This window comes from Colias eurytheme, chromosome 12, assembly GCF_061535395.1.
Source record: "Colias eurytheme isolate Ceu_HAF_F1 chromosome 12, ilColEury1 Martin Lab GWU primary, whole genome shotgun sequence".
Lineage (NCBI taxonomy): Eukaryota > Metazoa > Arthropoda > Insecta > Lepidoptera > Pieridae > Colias > Colias eurytheme.
The window spans coordinates 7,735,591-7,763,060 of NC_142991.1; the positions used below are offsets into that span (position 1 = coordinate 7,735,591).

General features: G+C 31.9%; 1 protein-coding gene and 1 pseudogene across 1 annotated transcript in view; one reads left to right on the forward strand and one right to left on the reverse strand.

The window, feature by feature from the left end:
* The window catches only part of LOC149904157 (uncharacterized), a 71,089-nt gene that overhangs the window by 32,770 nt on the left and 10,849 nt on the right, over positions 1-27,470 (forward strand). The window contains exons 2-22 of the mRNA XM_090107848.1: positions 41-90; positions 961-1,505; positions 16,938-17,000; positions 17,070-17,090; positions 17,876-17,905; positions 18,199-18,231; positions 18,450-18,483; positions 18,632-18,699; positions 19,137-19,235; positions 19,630-19,752; positions 20,079-20,285; positions 21,416-21,586; positions 21,787-21,904; positions 22,280-22,369; positions 24,016-24,077; positions 24,508-24,684; positions 24,878-25,003; positions 25,221-25,304; positions 25,623-25,842; positions 26,488-26,570; positions 27,209-27,301. Coding sequence (XP_089963974.1) covers positions 41-90; positions 961-1,505; positions 16,938-17,000; positions 17,070-17,090; positions 17,876-17,905; positions 18,199-18,231; positions 18,450-18,483; positions 18,632-18,699; positions 19,137-19,235; positions 19,630-19,752; positions 20,079-20,285; positions 21,416-21,586; positions 21,787-21,904; positions 22,280-22,369; positions 24,016-24,077; positions 24,508-24,684; positions 24,878-25,003; positions 25,221-25,304; positions 25,623-25,842; positions 26,488-26,570; positions 27,209-27,301 — 2,497 coding nt within the window. The remainder of the gene's footprint in view (positions 1-40; positions 91-960; positions 1,506-16,937; positions 17,001-17,069; positions 17,091-17,875; positions 17,906-18,198; positions 18,232-18,449; positions 18,484-18,631; positions 18,700-19,136; positions 19,236-19,629; positions 19,753-20,078; positions 20,286-21,415; positions 21,587-21,786; positions 21,905-22,279; positions 22,370-24,015; positions 24,078-24,507; positions 24,685-24,877; positions 25,004-25,220; positions 25,305-25,622; positions 25,843-26,487; positions 26,571-27,208; positions 27,302-27,470) is intronic.
* Positions 8,315-11,451, reverse strand: LOC149904158 (uncharacterized; annotated as a pseudogene).

Below are 27,470 nucleotides of genomic sequence, written 5' to 3' on the forward strand. Positions count from 1 at the left end.
TCTATACACGCGTGTTATAAAATTACATTTCCTTTTCCAGGTACATTGGTTTATGCGGGTTATTTACGAAGTCTGTGAATACTTATACAGGTAAATATTTTTGTTCATTTCTATCTGTTATAAATACACATCTTATTATACAAGATTTCTCTTCATTTACTATACTATATTATGTAATACAAATTTATTATTACGTAATACAAATCCATGTATATTTTGTAAAACACGCACTTGTTCACCGATTCAAATGTTTATATCCATCTATCATATCTGTCAAAACATGATTTGCATAAAAGGGAAACACACCAACCTCCGCGAAAAATTCCGTGTTTTCACGACAATCACTCAAATCTATTAATTGTATTACATTGAAGTATTTGTGTGTGCTATACAGGGAAATTTTATAAGTAAAATATAAAAAATAGCTCGTAATCAACTTCAAAATCAATAGTCCGTACTTTGCTTAACAGATTTAGTGTGGTTTATAAATTAGTGTACTCAAACATATAATATGATTATGAGAACTATCTATGTACATCAATGTTCCAACAAAATTATTTTACTTCCACATCACACAAAATCCAAATATAAAGAATAAGTAATAATGACTGACCGGTTGGTTTGGTTGGTTAGTGGACCTGCCTTCCAAGCCAGAGGTCGTGGGTTCGATTCCCACCCGGGGCAAATATTTGTGTGATGAATGAAATGATTGAATGAATGAATGTTTGCTCTGTATCTGGATGTTAATTATGTGTATAAGTATTTATTTAAAATTATATAATATGTTTGTATGTTATCAGCCATCTGGATTCCATAACACAAGCGAAAGCTTAGTATGGAATCAGAACGTGCCGTGTATGAAAATTGTCCTGAAATATTTATTTATGTATTTATACTTATAAGGAATCTACCAGTATATTAATTGAAATATTATTATTAGAGATAACGTATTTGTTTCAGATGAATACGATATTCTACTAGATATATTAAATGAAGACTACGTGTCTGAACTAGACGCCTATAAGTCATGGACGCAAGAAACAGAAACAGAGGACGGTGAAATAAGTTACAAACTAAAACCAGACAACGATATCTCCATACCTTTGAATGCACTAAGAACACCTATAACACAGCTCGATACTCCTATAGTACTTCAGTCAGTTATCAAATTCGATACAACAAAACCATCGTGCTTGTTCTCAATTGTGACAAACGGAGTCGTCAATTTAGGCATATGTTTTTCCATCATTGGCGATGATTATGGAGAAATGAATTTACATAGCAATATATTCCCAGACCATTCTAAGACGATATATTTCACGTTGAATACTACAGTTGATGAATGGCGCGATGTTATTGTTTCAATCGATAAGGAAATTAAGTTATACCTGAATTGTAAAGAAGAAGCTGCAGAAGAAGGTGTGGATATTAAGAATATTAAATTCACTCCCGATTCCAAATTCAATTTTGGAAAGTTCGACCCAAATGATGACTATTATTTCGAGGTAAGTCAATTGAATTTTATTTTTCTTATTGTTGCATCAATTCAAATTTCTATATTAAAATAATACTTAGGGTGCACTCACACACATCAGTCACCGTCACGGCACGTCACCGGACAGGATTAAAAAAAAATATGTATCAATAGTTCTAGTATGACTCTGTTCCCACACGACAGTCGCCGGCACGAAATCTATCAGTGACGTCACCGGTCAGGCACGTCAAATAATCTTTCCATACATATGTATCATACTTTTATCCCCACTCACCCGGTGCCGTCACGTCTCAGTTCAGTCAGCGTCGTGCTACCGTCAATAATTGCTACATGTTCTCTAGCGTGACACACGTCTAATCACTGACTAACCTGACACGATGTATGTGTTCAATGATTCAGTCAAACCGGCGACGTGACTGACGGACAACATGACGGTGACTGGTGTTTGTGGATACGTACACAAACCGTCACCGATCAGTCATCGGTGACTTGACGGTGACTGATGTGTGTGAGTGCACCTTTAGTCTTTAACGTAAACGTCGTAATCGATGTCAAAAAATAATTGTCAATTCATAAACAAACATATTTCTTACGGACAATAGATTGCATATTGAAATCATATGATAAACTAAGAAATCGCTGTCGTTCCTTTCATGTACGATATAATAGGTACCTATGCATGAATTCATTCACTCATCGTAAATCATAATAAATCTCAGTCGTAAATAAGTTTTCCTTATTGTAGAACTCACTGTAATTATCTTGTTTAATTAGTTTATTTTCCCAGTAAGGTTGTGTAACATCTACTATGGTCTATGACTAAAATATGACTATTAGGCAACAAAGGTTAGGGTTAATATCGGGTTAATATAGGAAAAAGTCGAAATTAATTTTTAATTGATGATTAATCAGAATGCTACAATTTTTATTATTATTGGTTCATGTGACTCCAAACATTTAAAACATGCGATTATTTGAAAGAGCATTTCCCATGATTCGACTACGAGTGAATAATTTCTAATTATTCACAAACTAAAATTAACTATTTCCTAAAAAAAAAGGCGAATATATATTACAAACCAAAACATCGAAAAGTTGTGTAAAAGCTGAAACTAAAGCAGTACATAACACGTTAAAAAGTTAAACATGCACCGAATATTTGGCTAGCGAACATTCTGTTTCTGTCATACAAAGGAAGGAAACATTGTGGAGGAAATACTCGGAATTTGTGCATCGCATAAACGAGCACCTTTAGGTGTTAAGTAGGTACATATTTTAGTGATTTGTTGGTTGAAAATGATTTCATATCTATGATTTAAATGATTGTTGTATGATACAATAAAAGGACGAGATATATATTAACAATTGTATCGTAAAGTATTTTTTCTTTCATAAGTTTTAATTCGGTTATCAATCAAAATTGAACATCCTTTATGTTGTTGCCTTTATAATTTCTATTTACATTATCTTAATTATGATTAGCACCATAATATTAAGTATTATGGTAAATTAACAAATGCGGGCACAAAATAGCACTTAATTAGGGTTCCGTAGCCAAAATGGCAAAAACGGAACCCTTATAGTTTCGTCATGTCCGTCTGTCCGTCTGTCCGTCTGTCCGTCTGTCACAGCCGATTTACTCGGAAACTATAAGTACTACAGTGATGAAATTTGATGGGAATATGTGTTGTATGAACCGCTACAAAAATATGACACTAAATAGTAAAAAAAAGAATTGGGGGTGGGGCCCCCCATACATGTAACTGAGGGATGAAATTTTTTTTTTCGATGTACATACCCGTGTGGGGTATCAATGGAAAGGTCTTTTAAAATGATATAAAGTTTTCTAAAAAACATTTTTCTTAAAGTGAACGGTTTTTGAGATATCAGCTCTCAAAGTCGTAAAAAGTATGTCCCCCCCCCTCTATTTTTATAACTACGGGGTATAAAATTCTAAAAAAAATAGAGGTGATGCATGCTAATTAACTCTTTCAACGATTTTTGGTTTGATCAAAGTATCTCTTATAGTTTTTGAGATAGGTTGATTTAACTGTAATTTATTATATTTGCTGCTACGGAACCCTTTGTGCGCGAGCCCGACTCGCACTTGGCCGGTTTTATTTATATGTATGAAAACCTTCATTCATGAGTTACTCCAAGGCTTTTAATAAACTTCAATTTGTATGAATTAACAAAAAAACAATAATTATAATAATATTATTAACATAATCATATGCTAACAACAGTAAATTCTATAAATACCCTGCAAACAGTATTATCGCTAAATTTCCATATTCGTGAATGGTAAATTAATTACGAAATGTGCGTATACAAATACAAATGCAAATAATATTATTCGCTTGTAAATACCTAAATTCTATCTCGTTTAACGCTGGATACACACCGATGAGCAATATTATAAATAGCTAAAATATTGATTATAATATATTAAACACGTTTAAGTTTAAAATGAACCGTGTTTAACGTTCCGTTAGCGTAATTTCTAAATTATAATGATGTGCTACGAAACTTTTATTCAGTATCTAATAATATATTTTTAGTACCTAAATAGAACACGTATGGTGTTTGTACTTTGCATCGACATTATATAAAATAACTTAGGGCTGATTTTTCAATGCTTGGTTAAAACTTATCCGTCCAATAAAGTATTACACGATAATATAAAAATGTCACGTAAACTGTCAAATACGGGCAATTAGAATACGTTTTTAAAATGGTAGTTTTATACATTATTCGACGAATAAGTTTTAACCAAGGATTGAAAAATCTGCCCTTAGGTATATAACTTAAGCTATTCGCACATTATTACACCTTGTAGTTTTTATGACATGACCATATTATATTTGTAAATAAGGAACCTGAGTTTATTATAATAACTATCTTACACTACATCTTCCAAAATACATAAAAATCATAAGGCTTAAAAGTTGCCTAGTCGAAATATTATTACAATGGTACATCATTTGAGAAATCCCAATTACGATAAAGCTGTATATTAAATCGAGCATTATGAGTTCATTAAGCTACCATTTTCTTCGAAGGTAACACGTGTATGTAAAATATTGTTAAAGTAAATTAATGTTTACATTAGAGACAAATTTCGGAAAGAAATTTCTTATAGAAGGGATAAAACATTATATTTTCTTTTCTTTTGACAATACCTGTGCTTATAACTTATAACTGATACTCGACATAGTATGAACAAAAATAATCATCCTTTCATGATCAACTTTAAAATTAATTGAAGTGTCTTTTTTTTAATTATCACTATTTGGATGTTCAATTGAAGCAATTATGTGAAAATCCTTCCAATATTTGGGTTTTACAGTAGTATTTGTATTGGGTGCATATATTTATCAAGAGTGGGCATTAGCATTGTGTGTTAGATTTTCGGTTTAAAGGTACTTAAGATAACTGATGTTGTACTTAATATATACATGGTCCGAAATGCTGCTATGCATGTCAAGCTTTGTTGAATTATCCGCATATCACAATAAGCTTATTTACACTGAAATAGGCTCAATCTTCATTGATGTTAATAATTTATCTATAAACATATACAAGTTTTACGACGACGTTTACATGAACACATATAAAATACATCCATTCATATGTTTTATCATAACTTACAGTTATTATAAACACATTCTCCAGACAACACTCACTTATCAAATATAGATAACAAAGGGTACAGGGCAAAAAGTAATGATATATAATTATGTATCTAATTCGTACATTAATCAGTTTTGATAACAGCTCGCACGTCATACTAATCACGTTATTTTCTCAATTACTGTCTAATTTTACATTGTGACATGAAATTTAACTAACCTCTACACGGTTAGTTTCATTGTAACTATTTACGACTTGGACTAGGATTAATTTACAATTAACAATCGTACTACTATGCATAATTAACGGGTGCCCAAAAATCAGCTCAATATTATATGCATCATGTTTCTATCATTCTAGTTTCTTGTGCGCCACAGAACCAAACCATTATATAAATTCACGGCGAATGGAAGATATCCTACTAATATTATAAAGGCGAAAGTTTGTATGGATGTTTGTTACTCTTTCACGTAAAAACTACTGAATGGATTTGAATGAAACTTTACCACAATATAGCTTATACATCAGAATAACACATAGGATAGGTTTTATCCCGGAAATCCCACGGGAACGGGAACTATGCGGGTTTTCCTTGGAAAACGCGGGCGAAGCCGCGGGCGGAAATCTAGTACGAGTGTAATATAATGTTATGTTGAGACGCTAACTTGTTTATAATCAAACAATCCAATACACAATTTGGAAATTAAAAGCATTACAAACGCATTTTTCAATGTCATTTGGAGAATGTCTCGAGTGTAGGTACTGCGTCTGACGCCGGGCGATAAATATGTCATTTAAAGCGAGTGCACTCTAAAAATTTCATTTCGCTACTTTTGTCGACGTTCAGCGGTTAAACCTAGTTGTGCCCGTATGCAATAATTAAGTGCGACAATAATTCAGTTCACACTACGCTCGGAAAGTTGATCATGGACCGGTGCAAAAAGAACCGCAAACCACTTTGCCAGTTTCCTTATATTTTCAGCTAACTGGTACTGATTCAGGGAATTTCAAAAGAACCACCACTACCACTAGCTTCTTTATTTTCCGTAGAGTTTTCATCTAAAATTTCAAAACGAAGCTAACTTCAAAATGTATCGTATGGTGAGACAGTAAATCTTAAATATTGAAAAAGAATAGATAAAGCTTATATAATATTTTATCTTCAATAAGCTCCTCTTATCTGATCCATTGTATGCTGTGACTTGTAGTCGTAAAACTACGTATTACAGTCTCCAGTAAATTAGTTTTCCGTGTTCGAAATCTTATCAAAAACTTTTCGTCTTACTATAGTATTCAATACATAATTTTCTAGTTCCCTAATTATAAGGTATCTATAACGGATTAGCAAAATATCGATTTAAACATAATATTTTTATATAACCAGGTTAGTAAAATATGAAAAATTCCGATTGCAAATTAAAGCAAAGACTAGTTCTATGTTACCAATAAGTGCAATTTCCAACCGTCTCAACTCAAAGAAAATCCAATTTCTGTTGCGTTTCTCGATTTCTTATTTGTGGCTTGCTTTGAATGGGACAATGTGGAGTCTCATACAATCAATTGCTATTGAAATCTTTGTTATAAAATTTCAAATCTTGTTCTTGGGGATTCGCTAATTTATGTATGCTACTGACTGAACAAGAGTATTATTTTGAGCTTTAACAAGAATTGAACAAGAAAACTTGAAAAAGAATAAAGAACAGTTACTTAATACTTTTCCAACAATAACTTTAATGAAATACCTGTATATTAAGACAAGAAGTTCTTGTTTTATAAAAAGTTAATTCTGTTATCTTGATCCATCTTGAAAATCGTGAGCAGTAAATTGATTTAAAATATTTTCCATTATTTTTTATAAGATTCATTTGATTATCAAAAAGTTTATTTAGAGTAATATTTAAATTATTTTTTCAGTATAATCACAGTGACCAAGGCTTGTCGAAAACGTAACCTTTCCTTCATACCATGAAAATATTCTTGAATTGCTTACTTAATCAAGGCTCGCTTATCTTAAGAAATTTTACCGAAGTTTTTTCTTTTTCATACAAGTTTGGGGTGCGTACTGCGTACCTATACTAACAATATCCGTATAAAAAGTTTGGTAAGTGTGTCCTAAAATATAGACAGAAGCGATTACTCCTAAAAAATTGTATGTTTACAGTGTTTTTGCATTGTCTACTTTCAGTATAGCATAGCCCACTCAAACTATTGTATCGTAAAAGATGACAGGCACGTATTATTAAAATTTATAATCTTGTTTGTGTAAATAGATTTCTCTGAATATTGTCGATCTCCAGATCATCTCAATACGCCACGTTATTCGCTTTCAATGAAACCGTGCTTATCAGTCTATAGTTATACGAAACAGAAATTGATATAACGTATGACTTACACCATTTTTCATCTAAAAGACCGAACGGTGGTTTGGGACTCTTTAAGGATTTGAGCGAGGTTTCTCAAGTCCGTTTCGTTTTTCTAACAACTTCCTAAAGAGGTTTAAAATTCTTTAACTCTTGTATCGCTGTACCTTTGGGAGGGAATTGGAAGTATACAAACAATTCCAATTACTTTGTTTCGTATGTTTAGAAAGAAATTGTGTATATATTTTCTAGTAATGGGCGATTCTAGGCTCTTTATTAAGGTTGAATTCACCGTCTATTTAGATCTTTAGTTCTTACATGTTCCTTATTAAGACTGTTTCTGAAATAAAATGATTAAAATTTAAGTAAAATAAAGAATACAAAACTCTAACTAAGCTATACTTTTAAAGTACATAATATTACAATAATAACTGTCAAGTATCTATCTATATTTAACTAGCAGTCCGCCCCGGCTTCGCCCGTGGTACATATTTACGTTTTCTCTACGTAAGAACCATCCTCGTACTTCAAGGAATATAATAAAAAAAGAATTATCGAAATCGGTTCAGCCGTTCTCGAGTTATGCGCTTACCAACACATTTTGGGATTCATTTTTATATTATAGATTAGCTCGAAATGAAATCACCTACATGTTTTAAATGTCTTATTCCAGGGTCTGTATTTTAATATATTTATTGTTGACAATAAAGTTCACAAGGAAAGCTTTTTCTCGTGGCAAATACATAAATCACGCTATATATATTTCCAGCACTCGATTAATTTTTCTTAGAATGACTCAGTGATCAACTGGGCGGCAATAAACTGGGCCACGTGGACCAGTTGTACATAATTAATTATGCCTACTATTTTTGTGGCCAACTGGGCCGAACGCGCTTTGATCTTGCGGACGTGATTTTATTATTTAATTTGCTGTGGTTAAGTGGGCCGACAATAAAAATTTAAGGCAGTTTGGTATAGTTACGAACACAAGTGTATCAAAATAAATTTGTCAAAAGGTAAATTGTGTTGGGACTTTGAGAGGAAAACAAAACATCATCAATCAATGTATATATTTCAAAAATCAACAAAATGTAGTTGTATAGACAAAGCTTAGCTTACAATAAAATGTTTTATATAACATGTAAATAATTTTTCTTATTAATCTAAGTTTTAAAATAAGGAATATAATTTTTAAAAAACAGTACTGCAATCACAAATTGACATATACACGATAAACATTCATATAACACAATACAAATAAAATTGGTTAATCCTAAAAATCACAGATCAGTTCAGTATAATTTTAATAGAACTACCTTAGCTTAATATAATTTAAGTCTCAATTCAAAAATTATGAGCATAACAGGATACAACATTGATTTTTTAATAAAAATATTTAAAATCACAGATCGGTTTTGTACAACAGTAATTATTAAAATCTTATAATTAATAAAAAAAAATCACAGTTTAAGTAATTTCCAATTTTAAAATAAAATCATAAAACAAGGCGCTCTATGCATAAATCAATATTAATGTCCCCTCTAATAAATTCCTCAATCGTCTGCGATATATGTTGGTCTATTTCTTGGGTTTCTGGAAGTTTTTTTCTAATACTAGTTCCGTTGGTATATAAAACTTCATAGTAATTGTTTTCCTTTTCAAGTATTGTTAAAAAATGCGCAATGTTTTTTGGTTTACTTGAAATTTTTTTATTTAAAATCGAATGCCAATTTTCAATCATATTTGTTGTTCGATGCAAATGATTACTACACCATTTGTCTGCAAAGAATGACTTATCATTCAACCACGTTTGCACAAAGTAATCGTTAAATAGCACGACATTTTTGTTTGTAGGACATTGTGCCATTATATATAGCCAAGCATTGTCTATAGCCTCTCTAGGCAAATGAGCCATAACAGTGCATCGTTTAACATGTTTTCTGGCTAATTTTGATTTTGTGATATTTAACTCATCGGCTTTTCGCCACAAGCTTTGCGCAAAATGAAAATAGCAGCCATTGATTTTAGTCTTAGGGAAAACATGTTTAATAGCAGACATAGCTGCTTGTTCAGTCAAGTATAAATAATTGGGGTGAAAATTGGGGAATTTGACTTTTTATTAATTTAAACATAGTTATGTACGTATTTTTGTTTTTGTTCGGCAGTAAGGCATAAATAATTTGTGATTGCAGTACTGTTTTTTTAAAATTATATTCCTTATTTTAAAACTTAGATTAATAAGAAAAATTATTTACATGTTATATAAAACATTTTATTGTAAGCTAAGCTTTGTCTATACAACTACATTTTGTTGATTTTTGAAATATATACATTGATTGATGATGTTTTGTTTTCCTCTCAAAGTCCCAAGACAATTTACCTTTTGACAAATTTTGCACGCCTCATAAGCGAAGCGTTGAGGTGGGTACTACTGTCACTTCGCGCAAAACATCTGATTTTTCAAACTTAAAATGTCTTTATGTATCATACATTGCACTTGTAAGATAATACATACACACACATATTAAGAAAAAACACTATTTTTAACGTTCATGATATTTTTGATGTCATTTTTGTTATTTAAACTAGTTAAAAAACAGTTTAAAAAAGTTCTGTCTTGGACGTCCGTGTGTCTGTATGTGCGGATCCTTTTTCTTGTTAACACGATAGCGACCGAAATACTTTACTAATCGAGTCTTTTTTTTCTCTTACGCTTGAGTATGCTCAGGAATAGAACCCTTTCATTTTTCAGGGTCTGATTCGATGTGGTTTAATTGTTATTAAATAAACAAAAATAATAATTAATAAATATTTATTAAAAAAAAATTATGAGGCGTGCACTTTTGGATTTTCCAAATTATATTTTGATACACTTGTGTTCGTAACTATACCAAACTGCCTTAAATTTTTATTGTCGGCCCACTTAACCACAGCAAATTAAATAATAAAATCACGTCCGCAAGATCAAAGCGCGTTCGGCCCAGTTGGCCACAAAAATAGTAGGCATAATTAATTATGTACAACTGGTCCACGTGGCCCAGTTTATTGCCGCCCAGTTGATCACTGAGTCTAGAAGTAGAAGACTTTATTAAAATCTTCCGATTTCCTGCCATCTGTCATTGCTATTCACATCTGCATCCTTTCTACATATTATTGCAAGAAATAAACTAAAACAACATTAGTTGATCATACATTATTAATTCAAGGTACGTTCGCAAGCGTGATCTCATTTCATGTCGCTTGTATATTAAATAAAGATTTATGTGATGGAAAAATTAAGCGCCTTTGAAGTCAAACTGAATTGTTTTCCATTTTCTTGTAGGTTAAACGTATAAAGATTGAAAATTTATTTATCACTTACGCACGAAGTAATGAAGTTACGTTTTGGGAAACATTTCAGTCATTTAAAATGGTTGAGGCTATAGGAATTGAACATATCTATAACCTTTATTATGCAATCGCTATCCATAATTTAATTGTAATATTAAATTCGTTATCTAGTAACATAAGATTGATGGATATAGTTCACTTCACAACCGTAGTCATCGTCCTTAGTATACACGTAGAGAAAATCAGCCGGAGGTAGTATACATATTATATATTTTACCTTTAAAAATTACTTATTCAATTATCAGACAAACATACTATAATTCCTTATAAGTTATAACCATAATATAAGTTTTTCGATTTGATATAATAATGCTTATAAGGCCAATTATAAGCTCAACAAATAGACATGAAGATATAGAACATTACTTTATACATTCTATTCCTCTGAATAAAGGCAACCCCTTTGAGTCTAATAATGTCTAACTCGCGCCCTACTTCAAACACATTACTTTCAAACAAATACCTTACACGGTTCCAAGCTGCAGTCTTCCTTAAATTTGCCTCAGCTCTCAACCGTGAAATCCGATGATTTACTGAGCTAAAAGCCTTATCATAATCTTCCACGTCCCTCATATTTCTCGCGGAGTAACTACTTACCGCCTATTTCCATGTGTAATGCACGTAGTTTTTTGTATGCGTTCTGGAAGGTTCTTTTGGTAGGAATCAAAGTATGTATTATATCATATAGAAAATGGTGAAGTTATGTTGATTTGTGCTCTGCTGTGATACATTTTCTCTTTTCCTTTTTATCTTATTTAAATTTAAGTGGCATTGGTTAATATAAATAAAACGCCTAATAAACTGGATACAATCACAAGTAGTAGCTTCAGTAGAAGGGCAAAATAATACGAGCATATCTATCAAAAATACGCAATGAATATTCTATGTCAGAGCAGACAAAGTTGCGTAGGGAGCTAGTGATTCATAAAATGTACTTCACGTTTCCTTATAGGTCTTCAAAATCAGGGTGTCATAGTAAAATTATTTGTGTAAAAATTGAAATCATAAAAATGTAGATAGCACTATCTGACCTCATTATTTGCTTGTAACTATTTTTTTCAAAAGACTCTTACAGGAGCTTGATTAGGATTTTATTACATCATTTTAATTAAAGAATAATTTTCAATAACCTTATTAAAGATGATATTAATTTAGCGAAAATAATTTTTATCTAGAAAATATATTATAGGTACTTGTAATTTTCACCAATAACCTTGTAATCAATATTAGGACAAACTATATTTTAAATGGAACAGCAGTGAATAACAATTGAGAAAAATACTTATCAGAAAATGTATTAAATAATCTGACCCGTATCTAACAAAACACATTGTAGGCCAAAACAAAATTATGCGAACCTTTATGACAAACCATCCATCACCACACGTTACTTAAAATTGTACATTACATCGTAATAATGACGTGACTCCGGCACATCTTAACAAGAAAAGGGTATGTAAATATATGTAAAGAATTAGAACATGTGCTCTTATTCCACACCAATAATAACCAGGCGCCTACATGTATTTGTCTTGTCTTGTATTCTGCAGAGCTCACTCGCCCGTGTCGCTCGGATAGGATCTCTTTTAGCTTTCCTTTTAAGCTTTAGATCACGCACGAGTTAGCCTGATGGCATGCCCCGAGAGATCTTTTAGCTTTTTGTATAAAAATCTGCTTCAGGTGACGATGCCAGGCTTACGATATACGGTAATCCCGAAGTATATTCACCCCAAGTGAACTCAAATGTATATTGAAAATTGAAATGTATGAAATGTACTTTATACAGATATTTTTAACTCTCGGGTTAATTAATTGCACGTACATTTATAATATTCAATAACAGTTAGTCATAGTTAATAATTAATGGACATTTAATAATTTGAAACTGCAATAATTGAGTGTTGAAATGAAAATAATTAGGGTGCACTCACACACATCAGTCACCGTCACGGCACGTCACCGGACAGGATTAAAAAAAAATATGTATCAATAGTTCTAGTATGACTCTGTTCCCACACGACAGTCGCCGGCACGAAATCTATCAGTGACGTCACCGGACAGGCACGTCAAATAATCTTTCCATACATGTATCATACTTTTATCCCCACTCACCCGGTGCCGTCACGTCTCAGTTCAGTCAGCGTCGTGCTACCGTCAATAATTGCTATATGTTCTCTAGCGTGACACACGTCTAATCACTGACTAACCTGATGTATGTGTTCAATGATTCAGTCAAACCGGCGACGTGACTGACGGACAACATGACGGTGACTGGTGTTTGTGGATACGTACACAAACCGTCACCGATCAGTCATCGGTGACTTGACGGTGACTGATGTGTGTGAGTGCACCCTTAACGTAACGATAATCACGTATTCAAATGTTTGGACGCGGATCAAATACTTAATCTACTTGCCTTTATTTGTGTTGTTATACATATTATGAATATATGTAAAATATATATACTAGTATTATATATATATATATATATATATATATATACTAGTACTATTTATGCTTACTAGTCAATTACGATAGTCGATAATTACTGAATTTACAGTCAAAATCAGTAGAGTAAGATATTTACGTGTATTTACGGATGTAAGATATTATTTACGTGAAAATGATAATTTTTGCATATTCAAGTTTGTAATTAAAATTGTAATAGAAGAACCTAATAGCATGAGTAGATTCCAACAAAAATACATCAAAATAAAGACTGTTTGATGTTTAATTTCTAAAATAATATATTATACCTAACAAGTCCAAAAAGAAGAAAGCCGCGGCTATGAGCCAGTATAATATTATAAAGAAAGGTTTTAAATTATTCATTATACGTACGGAGAAGTTAAATAAGCCAAATAGCGTTTTATTACCTACGCTTTCAAGTTCACTGGGATAAAAAATTATTATTCAGTGTAAAAAATGAAAATAAGCAAGAATTTGAATACAAGCCGCAATGAGGTAGAACACACGAGTAGGTACGCTGAAATCGTATTTTGTATTAATACGGTATATAGTATATAAAAAATCAAGTCTATATTGTATTCGTCTTATATACCTGTCTATTATATTTTATAGATGTATTTATCTTGATTGATTCCTATTTATTATTTAGATAAGGCGGGCATATTATCTTGAATATTTTAAATTAAATATTTACTTAGTGGAAGGAATAAGACGGCTAATTGCTAAATTCGTGAAACACTAACAATTAATTTACAATTAAATAATTCTAAATATCCAGGTGAAACGAGGCCAGTATTTTCATCTCGACGTTGATAAATCTTTAATAACATCTTATTCCACAGTCATAAAAGTTGTAAACGAGTAGTTTCGCGCCCAATCTCACGATTTCATTACGCTGCCGTCCGCGTCGGAACAACTATTTATCCTGAATAATATGTTAGCCGGCCTAATTTTTGATTCGGTGTTTTTACCTAAAGCCGCTTGTGCTAGTACAAAACCGCCCATATATTCTCAGAATTCATCACACAGCTTGACATTTGAATACGAAGTGTTGCCATTTTAATTCTACCTTCCCTCGTTTGTAAGGATTTTGAGGATACGTTTCGGTTCACTGCAAAGTTGGACGCACGTTTCGGATTTATGTCTTGGTGTCCCCTTAATTTATATGTTTTGTTTGAATGCTGGAATGGTATACTTTAAAATACTTGTGCTTTATGGCATAAGTTTTTCATTACGATAAGAGCGTACCTACATCGTTCATAACTTTTTGAAAACAATGCGGAACTACTTATGTTACCATGCTATGCATATCATATTATTGTAATCTTTGAGAAAAATATATGCAGGCTTTTTTCAGAAACTGAATATTGTTGGTGGAAGAATTCAACTCGTGATTATCATAAATCTTTTAATAATTTATGAAAAACATAATAACTTCTTAATAGCACCATAATTAAGTTTACAAAACAAATAACTGCTATCCAAATAATGCTACGTTTATAATTTACTACATCGCAAGCTTTGGACAATAACGTGATTTGCTATCAAAACACTAGTATGTTATAGAGCGCACCTGAGAAACTGTCTACACCGCAAAATAAAGCTGCTTATGGTACTTGTACTCACTACATTGTATTGTATGAGGCAGTCCAAATAAGTATCTAAATTGTTTAAGCATTCGTAAATATATTGCATTACATTCATGTACTTTGAAGACTCAAGACGGTCTTTTTTGTGGTACTATGTTATGGGTTTGTTTTGTATGTTGCCTTTTGTGATAGTTCAAAAGAAATATAATGTTTTTGAGAAAGTTTATTTTAACTCGGATATTTAGACGGTTCGTCAATTTCTAGTGTTTCATTAAAATATTGAAAATTTCTCAAGTTACTTCCTTTTTAAGTCTAAAGTATTGATGCCATTAAATCAACAGTCTCCTTGGCAAACGTATCACGTTTTGTTTTCTTGCCAAAATCTTGACGACGAATAATAAAATATGAAAGATTACGGTGAATATCGTGATAAGAATATATTTCATGCGGTATTAACTTGTAATAAAAGGTAAGAATATGGTAAAGCTCCTGGCGTGTTGTGGAAACAAAAATAAATATTTTATCTTAAAAAACTTGCTGAGCACGCATTCGGTGCCCTAGGTTAGAAATAAAATTATATTTTGTTATTCGTCATTTTCTCAAGGCATGTAGATTATGATTACGTTAATTGGGGAAGATATTAACTAAGGTATTCAAATGTTTCAAAGGCTCAAACCATTATTGCTGACACGAAATAAAAAAGCCTAATTAAAAACTGTAGAAAATCATACCCTGACATGATCCATCCACACTTAATTCATTTGTCCATACTCTTCTAACGAATTACCTCCAGATATCTAATAACAGACTCATATAAATCACTGTCACTGAGCAGGGAAAAAATTGACACGCGAACCTGAGGGACTAATATGTAGCTGTGGCGATCAGATTGTGTGAAAAATGGTTTAACAGGGATGATGTATCGAAGTATCGGTTGACAGTGTATCGGTGACCACACTTTAATAGGATTCTTCGACGAAAGGATAGGTAGCTTTACTGGAATAGGTGATAATGAATGGCTATTTTTTGGGAATTTCATATTTGGTCAGGATTTTGGTAGTAAGTACTCGTGATCGGTTTAAAATTATCAAATGATTGATCTGTGGAAAAGGCCTTAATTTCTAATTGTATATCTATCGTAAATTCCAATTCAAGATTATATCAACGTAATCCTCTACACAATCTCATGATTATCGCGATAGTATTGTAACCCTAACACTTAATAAGGAGGTGTTAATTTCATTACCTCGGAAACTTTAAGATCGCTTATACATAAGACTGTACCAATGAATAGAACAAGAGTGTAGGATTAAACAGATTAATAACCGTGATTTTCAGTTTATAATTATGATGTGCCTAGTTACGCAAAATAATAATTGGACATTTATTCAATTAATCCTTATCTGTGCGGTAACTCAAAATTTATAAAGCTATTTAGAAAGGATTCACCAAACCCCAAAACTGGAATAACTCTTAAATGTCTATTTATGTAGACCATATTTTAATTTAATTTCCTTCAGCGATATTTTCACCTCACTATATTATTGGGAACGGATATTAGATGGCGCAGTAATACTTTACATCTTGTCTGCATCTCATAAAATATGTTGTGTATCAAATCTGCGCCATAATATTGTAAAATATGCTATTTTTATTACGCTCTCCATACGGAGCTGATGCCAGCATACCATTTTACTCTCGTAAAGAACGCAACTGAACGTAGTCAATCATTTTGTTATTGAGTACTGCAAGGCGCGATTCATGTTTCGTAAAATGCATTTTATACAGTATACACATATATTTTGTGCCAATGACTATATACGTGGACATTCTAAAAAGATCTGCTTTGATTGATTTATAATGAATGAATTCATGCATGCATTCAAGTGAAAGCGGAATGAATTTTTTTTTTATATATAAACTCGCTCTATATTTTGTACATTAAACTTAAACTCAATTGTCAGTTACAAAGTACCTAATTAACATTCCCTTTTCTTCCAGGGTTCAATAAAACGGATGAAAATATACTCCGGCGGTAAAGGAATCGAAGATATTTGCACGGATGTAAGTATTATTCCAAAATACTGTTAATATATACGAAAAAGCTCATTTTAACATTATTTTATTTTACAGAAAATCACACTACCATTTAGCGTAAGTTATGGATACTACATCAATTTTGTCAATGTTCGCTTAGCCTTCGTAGAACTAATTTATGTGTCACTACTTGCGTATTTCGCCTATATTTCTTATTATACTTGTATTTTATACTATGTTTTGTATGATTGAAAAATAATCGTCATATTATAATAAAACTACGCTCTCTTTTATATCAATATTAAAGATGTGTCAATAATATTCAGAAGATCAAAATTTATCCACCGCATTGAAGTTGTGTTAATGATGAACAGTAGCACAGCTTTTGACAATACTTGAGCGGTCAAGGGTTTATTCCGTTTATTGCCTCGCCAAAGCGGGCAATTACTTCTATCTGTCAACGCTTGATGAGTCTGACAAACAGTACGATAAGTAGAATGCTTCAGAAGTCAGCAATTGTAAATTATGAGGAAAGCTCTTTAAATGTTCTTTCTATATTATTAAGCTTGAATACTTTTATTCGTGGTCCTATCTGTTAAAATTGGTTTTCTATCTGGTGATGAGTATTTTATAATTTCTTCCAAAAATATCTTGGGTTTTCATAATGTCTTTAGGCAGTACTTATTCCAGTGTGGATAATTGACAGAGCTATTAATACAGCTATATATATATACAGCAGCGCTATCACTTTCTCATATTGGAATTAATACTGCTTTAAGACGTTATTACTCCTGATGCTGTGCTTTTAACATAACTAGAGGGAAAGATTATTCTTCTATTATACGTATAGGTATATACTGAAAGGGTTCTCGTTTATTAACTGTTGATTATTTCTTCCGTAGACTGACAATGATTCGGGCGCCATTAACAATGTAAGTTAATAGCTATTAACATTAACTTAGATGTATTTTCAAAGATACAAATAGTTATAAACTCTGAATATTTTTAAAAGGAAAATTGTATAAAAATGGTTTAAAAACTGTTTCTATCTTTAACTTTAATACTATGTAATTTGTTTCGCTTTATTCAGTGATATTATCTTATAGACAATACTCTGAAACTGTTCCTTGAATACTTTACTTCGAAGAAGCAAATTAACATCACTTTTGGTCTATGCTTTAAAATTCACCGGTTTTTCTAAATTGACAATAATTTTATCTTTTAGGATAACCCAAAAGCAGATTTTCTTAAACGAACCGTATGTAAAACAACTGGTATTTTATATTATGTGTTATAAATTTACTATATTGTGTGTGTCGCTTTAGTGATCGTATTATTTATATTATTTTATGTTCCTGCTTTTGCTTTGCATTGTAGCAGCTAATTATAGTATGATAATATTATAATATAGCTTTTTTGGGTTGTTATGCAAAACTTGAGCAATATTTAATTATGATACTGATATCGAATGTTTAGTTTACAGATTTATCAACGGATGATTATGATGAAGGTACGTTCTTATTTAAATACCTAAGATATAAAATTATATATAATTTAGCTTATGGAAGATATATTATGCCATCGACATCTAAGTGTATCGTGAATGTAATGCGAATTTTTAAGAAGAAAATAATAAAATATGCCGAAAATGTTTGCAGATACACAAGACAAGCCTATGAAATTGGAAGAGGTTCAAAAAAGCGAAAAGGGCGAAAAAGGTGATAAGGTATAATTCGCACAAATATTAATATTTCATAACGATTTAATTACTTTAATATTATTTTCATTTAAATTACGTTTATGATTGGACCTGTATATTCTGTGACCTGAAGTAGTAACATATAATATGTGTTATAATATAGTCACTTACACATAATATAGTAATGCCTTTTTTAAAAAAAAACGTTATGAAATGCTTTTACGCATCTCCCTCTACAGTTTTGCTGTATGAGGGAGTATGTGGGACTCGCAGGAAGCCATACCCACTAAAACCCAACGGTGGTCACCGTTCACCTTCAGCGACAGGGGTTAACAGCTAGGCCTTATAACCCCACCGCCTACAATATAGTAATGCCTGCTTTATCATAGTCTGCGTCGTCTTCTACGAAACAACACAAGAATACTTGTCTGATACATATTCAGATTTTCGTAATCTTTATACAGGGCGATCCCGGGAACTCTGTAAATGGACCACAGGGACCTCAAGGACCGCCCGGTATTCAAGGCCCCAAAGGATTTACAGGGGAAAAAGGAGACCGGGGTGTAAGTTAATTACTATTTACTACGATTGAAATAATTATACACAGTTAAATGTTAACCAATAACCAATAATTACAGCCTCAACACAAACATTGTAAATTGTAAATGTTTTGGTAAATTCATTTCTCTACATTTACATTTACAGTACATTTCTGTACAGTCATTCATTCAAAATGGAAACATAATTTTATACCTATCTTATAAAATGTAAAATTTTACATGTATTTACATTGTGCATACTAAATCTATATTTATGGTAGCCCAAAGCTGCCAATAAAAGGATATAGGCTATGCACCAATAGACATACTTCCTGAACAACATAATATTACAATACATTTAAGAAAAAATTTTAACATTTTCTTAGTACTTAACATATAAATAACATTTTTCTAATAGGACTGCAAATGCTCAAAAGACGTAGTATCAGAACTACTACGTGGCATGCCCGAAATGCGTGGGCCGCCTGGAGAGCCCGGACCACGTGGTGAGGACGGCGATGTTGGATTATCCGGTAAGACGGTAAGATATTGCACTTTAATTAGATAATTTATTGTTGTAATATGAAAATAAACATTTCTCGTGCTGTTAAAAAATCATGCTGAAAACAGACTGAAAGCTGTGTAACCAATTTTACAAATCGTTAAAAACATAATAATATGTACATGAATGGAAAATCGATATACAAATACATTTTAGTGTGCGTGGACTGTTTAGTTGCACAAAAAATCATGTATCTTTCATCACATTATAACGAGTGAAGCTGCGTTCTCTATCTAGTATGAAAAAAAGCAAAAATATCCTAATCTCTATTTACCTTAAAATATCTATTCATTTTATTCAAAAAGGGTCCACCCGGACCACAAGGGGAAAGAGGGCCAATCGGTCTGAAAGGCGATCCCGGAGATAGAGGTGATGATGGAATACCAGGCAAAGATGGTAGAGATGGTGATAAAGGTGAACCTGGTAATGATGGGGCTAAAGGTCACGCTGGTCCTCCTGGACCAATGGGACCGCAAGGACCACCTGGACCACCAGGAACTGTAGTGTATAAGGTGATTATAGAAAATATTTACGTAAAGAACTAACAAGAATGTAATGATAATATAAATAATGATAATATTTATTTTTTGACATGGCAAACAGGTGAAATAACAAGTAATATATTTTTTGCCTTTATTATAAATAAACCGTAAACATTCTCTCTGGCTCTGGCTTTAATCTTTTGTCCAGATGTTAAAGAAAAATATTCACTACACTGTTAAATTTTAAAAAATTATGAATATTATGATTCTTTGCATAAAAAATTAGAAATTATTATTCAAAGCTGCAATTAAAACCAATTAAAGCCTTACTTAGACTGGGGTAGAAGCCTTTGAAAATAATGAAAAGATAAAAAAAATCGCAGTCGGATGAAACCCATTAGAAAAGGAGGGGAATATGATAAAAATGTAAGGAAAAATAAATTACGGTCAATCCGAGTTCGGGAAGCGGGAGGGGGGAGCTTTAAAGAGAAAAAAATGGTTTCTCTCGATTTCCGACAAAACTACAAGTCCTATAGAAAAAAGTTCAATGGCAAAGTTGTAGGTAATTAAAAGTTCTACAACTTTTGTATTCACAATTTTTTCACATAACCTAAAAATTTAGGAGAAAAATTCAAAAACCAAGTTTTTGGTCTTTTATTTCTATCTACTTCAAAATTTATTTTTTTTCTACGAAATTTGGTGGAAACTCACTTTATTATATCCCAAATACACTGTAATTTATTTGATTGAAAATATTTATTTTTTCGCCTTATTTTGAATTAATACCAAAAAAACAACCTAATTTTCAATCGAAAAGTCACCCGTCAAAATATCAGCTTCTTTCAAAAACTTGGGGTGCCTTTTATTCATTGAAATCTCTCCTTTCATATGGTGTAAAAAAAATAAACACCACCATAGTAAATGTTCTCAGGAAATGCATACAAACAGTCTGAAAATTAGCTTTTACTAAATCAGGCACACTTCTTGAACTCTATATCTTCTCTTGTATCGGCTTTTCGGTAATATTTCAAAAGAAAAATAATTATCTGTTCTAAGTTTAATATTTTACAGCATATTCAAAAGCAAAATGATGTCGATAAAAACATTTCAGGTAGTTCGAACTCACTAGAAACAAATAGTGTCAGGTATTATGTTGACAGGAAATAGAAGAGACAAAAGAGCCGATCATAGGTGAGAAAGGTGATACAGGACAAATGGGACCTCCGGGGAAACCCGGGACAGATGGGGAAAAGGGGGAAAAAGGTGATCGCGGTGATCAAGGGATTAAGGGGGAAAAGGGAGAAGTTATCACACAAGTGATTACTCATAAGGTAAGAATAAAATAATTATTTTAAAGCTTAAACTTACTTTTTATAAAATACAATTGAAAATATTTCAGTAGTTCTATTTGAAATGTTTTTGATACTAATTACAAAGGAAATCAACTGCACAAAAGATATAAAATTAAACTTCATGATACTTCAAAAAACTTCGGAAATATTTCACTATCCTTATAAGAAATGTCATTTAGGGACTAGATGGTGCTCCAGGGCCCAGAGGAGAAAAAGGGGATACAGGAGCACCTGGAATTAACGCTTTACCTGGAATTCCGGGATCACATGGACATCCCGGGGAAAAGGGAGAACGAGGTATTGTGTTAACCGACTGTGAAAACAACATGTCATGCTTTGAAATTAAAACAAGTGTGTGATGAATACGAATTAAGATATGTATTAACTAACAGTACGAATATGAGGGTAATGTTTTGGATATTTATTTGACAGCTGTTAAATTTAAACTATCTCAACTTGAAAAGAGTGTCTTTGATTCTTTTATTTTACGTAGAAATGTTTTTGACTCTGAAAGAAAGGGTTGTTTATTTAGGAAGATCAAATATTTTAGATTCTGAAAAGCCTGTTTTATATATATCAAAACCCACAAAAAACTTACATAAAGGTAGACACCTTTATGTAAGTTTTTTGTGGGTTTTGTCTATATTTATGTAAGAAACAAATGTTTTCAAGGTGAAAAGGGTGATAAAGGTGACCTAGGACCTCCAGGATTACCGGCGAAGCTTTCGTCCATATTGTATACAGATATGGATCCTGAAGAAAGTAAGTTATATTTTTCTTTTATTTTTTAAAAAGTGGTTGATAATAAAAAAGGTCGGCTTTCCTCATAAATAATAGAAACAGAATAATCTCTATATTATCGCTTGGTAACTTTTTATTATATTATATTTATTTATTTCAACACTTTCAACTGAATGTGTTTACAGAAAAACAAATTGTTTATCATTCGGAAGATTCATTGTATAAATTATATACTTTCTCAAAAAATTTAAAGAAAGACTTGTTAACTGTCTATGTTAAGTTAAATTTGTAAATTTGACGATATTATTTTCAGAACTTCTACTTAACATAAAAGAAAATCTAGTTTAACTTATATTGTTGTGTTCCTAACGAGCTCCATGTCACAATATCCCAAAATAAAATGTTATTGACAAGCCCACTATTAAAAGTCAATAGCGAAATAATTTTCAATACAAAATCACGGGTATTCTCCTCAAATAATATCACAAAACAAATTTTAATATATCAAAATTTGGAGCATGTAAATACAACGTAGGTACAAGTAGATTGAATCCCAAATATTTTGTAGCTTCTATTTGGCTCTATTAGCTTTGATCCTTATCCGGACCCGACCTATTGTCCAAAGGTTATGTGTTTTCTGTCTTTTTATAGGACGAAATAAGAGATGTTATCTATTCGGGACATCTTTGTCTAAACGGCTGCGTATAAAATTTTGGCTATGTCATTTCCCGATTGAATGAACAAGGGATAACTTATGGGTCATATTCATTAGGAGTTTTATTCTCGTGTTGTTTCTTATTAGAAATATTATCGTGATATACGTTATTTTTGAAACATTTACAATTTCAACTACCTATTTAAAATCTCACTTATATTCATTTTTATTTTGCTTTTTCTTTATGCTAAGCCTTTGAATTTCTTTACGTTATGACACAGTTCTTATCGTTTCACTGTTCAATCTAGCAGTGCCTATTAAGGCAAGCTGTATTCGATGATATTATGATTTCTTAATATCTTGAACATTGCATTTTGAAGTAATTTTCCTATAGCACTATTCTTACTTGAAACGCAAAAAAGAAACCACTTATATTCACTATAAAATAGAGCTTAAGTTATACGAATTGTCTCATTACTTTTAAACTATTCTTAGGTAACAGCCGACCTGCAAATGATACTGCATCATACAATTCCACTCCATGAAAATTCGCTATTCAAACATAGATTATAGAATGAGCACTTACTAGCTCGAAAAGTTTTATACGAATTCGGCTAACAATTCTACAAAATTTATACATTCAATCTACATCCGTGAATCGTGCCAAGCCACCACAAATGCTGTAGGAACGAAATTTCCATCCATCACATATTATTCCATTTGCTGGTTAAGTGAAATATAATTTTAAAGTGAGCTTTATTTGAATTTTTACCGGCCATTTCATTTGCTTCTTTGTGTATTACGTGAATACATTTAGGTTTGCCTCCTCCTTCTAACTTATTAGTACATTTTGATAGCATAATTATAATGTATTGAAGAAATATTTTTTAACATCTGATATAAAATCAATGATAGCGCTTCTAACAGTGAATAATTAAACTCTCGTATAGGTTAAGATTTTTTAGGTATTCCGAAAAAATCTCAGGGATTTCAATGTCAAAACTTTCCACAGATGCCGCTGTAATAGAAACGCTCAGGGGCTTTAAAGGTGATATAGGTGCGACAGGACCCAAGGTAAATTGACGCGCCCATAAATATCGCGATCATATCACGATACTTGCTTGCCTTGATTACTTTCTTATAAACAATTTGGAACAACTAACAAGATATTATTGTCATTAATTTATTTTTAATTTGAATGTTGTATTTATGTCGGTTTAATTATGTGCAGATCAAGGTATGACTGACTGACGAACTTATAAATAATAAAAAAAATACTACTACACTATGCAGTCCCAAAAACATGAATACATTTTAATCAAAACACAGTTTGTAGTTGCAATTTGCATAGAAAATATTTTATGAAATATCGTTTATTTAGTTTGAATACCTAAAAATTTCATATTTTAACAAACATTGTTTTTCAATTGTACGATTTTCCTAATAATGATACTACTTATTTTTCTGAAAACGATCATAAGATGACAAAATCTTTATTTATTAGGGTGACAAAGGTGAACAAGGCTTGATAGGACCTGTAGGTCCACCAGGTAAAGATGGAACTCACGGAAGACACGGTGAAAGGGGACACCGAGGAGAAAAAGGAGATATGGGGCCAGAGGGGCCTAAAGGGGAGAGGGGGGAACCGGGATATGCGGGCAATGCGACTGAATCGCAAAAGGTCAGTTCTATAATATCTAACTTTGTCATGTATGAAAAAAATGGCATTGATAAAAAATTGTGTTTACTGTTTACAGTAAAGTAGATTAAAGTACAAATATTTTTTAAATTTAATTTTTCTTATCAAATGTAATGAAACGTAAAAGTATCGCGACTTACATTTTATATGTTTTACAATAATATGTATTTATCAGGGTTCAAAAGGAGATCGTGGTACTCCCGGTAAAGTTGGGCAACGTGGGCCGACGGGTAAACCGGGCCCCCGGGGTCCGCCGGGCCCTAAAGGATCAAGGGGTGATGTGGGACCACCTGGTGTAACGGTAATGTTATAAATTATTAAAAAATGTATTTTTGTTTTAGTTGATTTGTAAAACCTTGTTGTATATTATTGTAATGTGATAGAAATTTTAATCTACTTTTATCTATTCGCTAGTAGTTTAAACGTAGTCTTAACAATTAATGACATATTTAGACATGGAAATGTTCATATTATCAGTTTTAATAATATGAATTATTAACTTTATATTTGTTCTACAGGGCGCTCCAGGACTAAAGGGAAATAACGGCACCACAGGAATTAAAGGGGAAAAAGGTGAAATGCCTTTAATAGACTACAAAAAGGTATTTTAAGCACACATCACATTAGTATGATCTACGTACATTGCTTTTATGTACATATAAATCAATAATTTCACCACAATGATAATATTGAACTTTTAACTTATTTTCTATTGTTCACGTTCATATTATAATATTTACATTTATTGATTTATTTCGCCATACAGCATCTGTATTACTCAAATCACTCACTCATAATGTTACATTCACTTATAAACTTAATAAAAGTAAGAAGTGCATACCAATATTGACCATCTAATAAAATCAACTTTATCATAAAAATAAACACATAATAAAAATATGAATAATTTCTTCACACAGCTAAAAGGTGACCGTGGTGACCCCGGTCCACCAGGAGAAACTGGTAAACCTGGTACTTGTTCTTGCGAAGATGCCAACTTTGTATCAAAACCAGGGCCCCCGGGGCCCCCAGGGCCCCCGGGGCCTCCGGGGCCTCCAGGTGTTTCCATTATAGGGCCCAAAGGGGAACCCGGGTTGCAATTTTCCATAGATGGTTCAAGTGAATTTAAAAGTAATTCAGGTAAGAATTAATTATAAATAGATGACCTTGTTTATTTGGTTGTTTAACATTTTTATTATTATAACATTAGTGCATGGTCCGTATGTAGAATATTAAGGGTAACCATAATTTGATGATTGATTCCATGCTCATAAAAATAATAAAAGTTTCGACTTGCGTATTTTTTTAACCGTTATAATGAATGTAGTAACTAAATCAAAAATTTTGTTACTACATTTATTGTCTTCTTATTCTCTTCTTGTATTCTTATTGCAAAATGATGAATGATGATACCGCATATGCATTTCCTATTGTTGATACCTAAATATAAATTGACACTAGACATTCAAATTAAAGTAACTAGGTAATTAAAACATTTTAATTTATCATTTGCCTGCTCATAAATCATCACTACATAGTATAAAACAAAGTCGGTTTCTCTGTCCCTATGTCCCTATGTCCCTTTGTATGCTTAAATCTTTATAACGACGCAACGGATTTTGATGCGGTATTTTTGAATAGATAGAGTGATTCAAGAGGAAGGTTTTAGTATATAATTTTTTAGGTTTTAGACAAAGCGGGCGAAGCCGCGGGCGGTAAGCTAGTTATTTATATTAATTGAAATCTCTTTAACCCAAATGTATTTTATAAAATAAACACATTCAGTTTTAGGAAACATATCCGAAGAAGACGACGACGTGTATACAGCAGCTACGATTATATTCAAATCTAGTACAGCTTTAATTAGGGTAAATATACTAATTAGTATTTTTTATTTCGAAACATAATTAATGACATGTCTTTTAACTCTTAAAATTATTTCAAAATTTTGATAAAACGTGATAGAATGACTCATAAAAGACTTATTTTTATTAAGATTTATTTTCCTAAATATTCAAATGACTTGATGTGGATTTTAAGTCTTATTTTCAACACAAAATAAAAGCATTCATGCAAGACTATCTTATAATATAAAAATGAATCGCAAAATGTGTTGGTAAGCGCATAACTCGAGAACGGCTGAACCGATTTCGATAATTCTTTTTTTATTATATTCCTTGAAGTACGAGGATGGTTTATATGTAGAGAAAACGTAAATATGTACCACGGGCGAAGCCGGGGCGGACCGCTAGTTTTAAATACATTTAAAATAACACGTGGAAAATAGTCTTAATATAAAATTAACTTTGAAGTTTTTACTTGACATTAAGTGGTGTGTATATTTTCGAATTCTTATAATAGCCTATAATAACAGTAATTAAGGGCATTAAACATATTTTCCAGTACTTTATGATGTTAATGATTGGAATGTTTATTCTCAGTTTTCAAATATTAGGTACAAGATATTTTATGAATAGTTGTTTTAAATTATTTTATTTTTACACAGAGAACAACTAAAACTCCAGTGGGAACTCTAGCGTATATTTTGCAAGAAAATGTCCTATTATTGCGTGTAGAGCGAGGCTGGCAACATGTGGAGGTTAGTTTATTGATTTATTTATAAAATAGTTTTGGAACGAAGTTCCTTATCGCGTTTTGCAAAAGGGGGCTAGACGGAAAAAATTAAGACGAAAAGTTGTAACGACACTTTTTGCTATAGTTATCTCGTCTAGCTCTGTCTGTCTGATTGTCATGATTTTTTTAAGTGT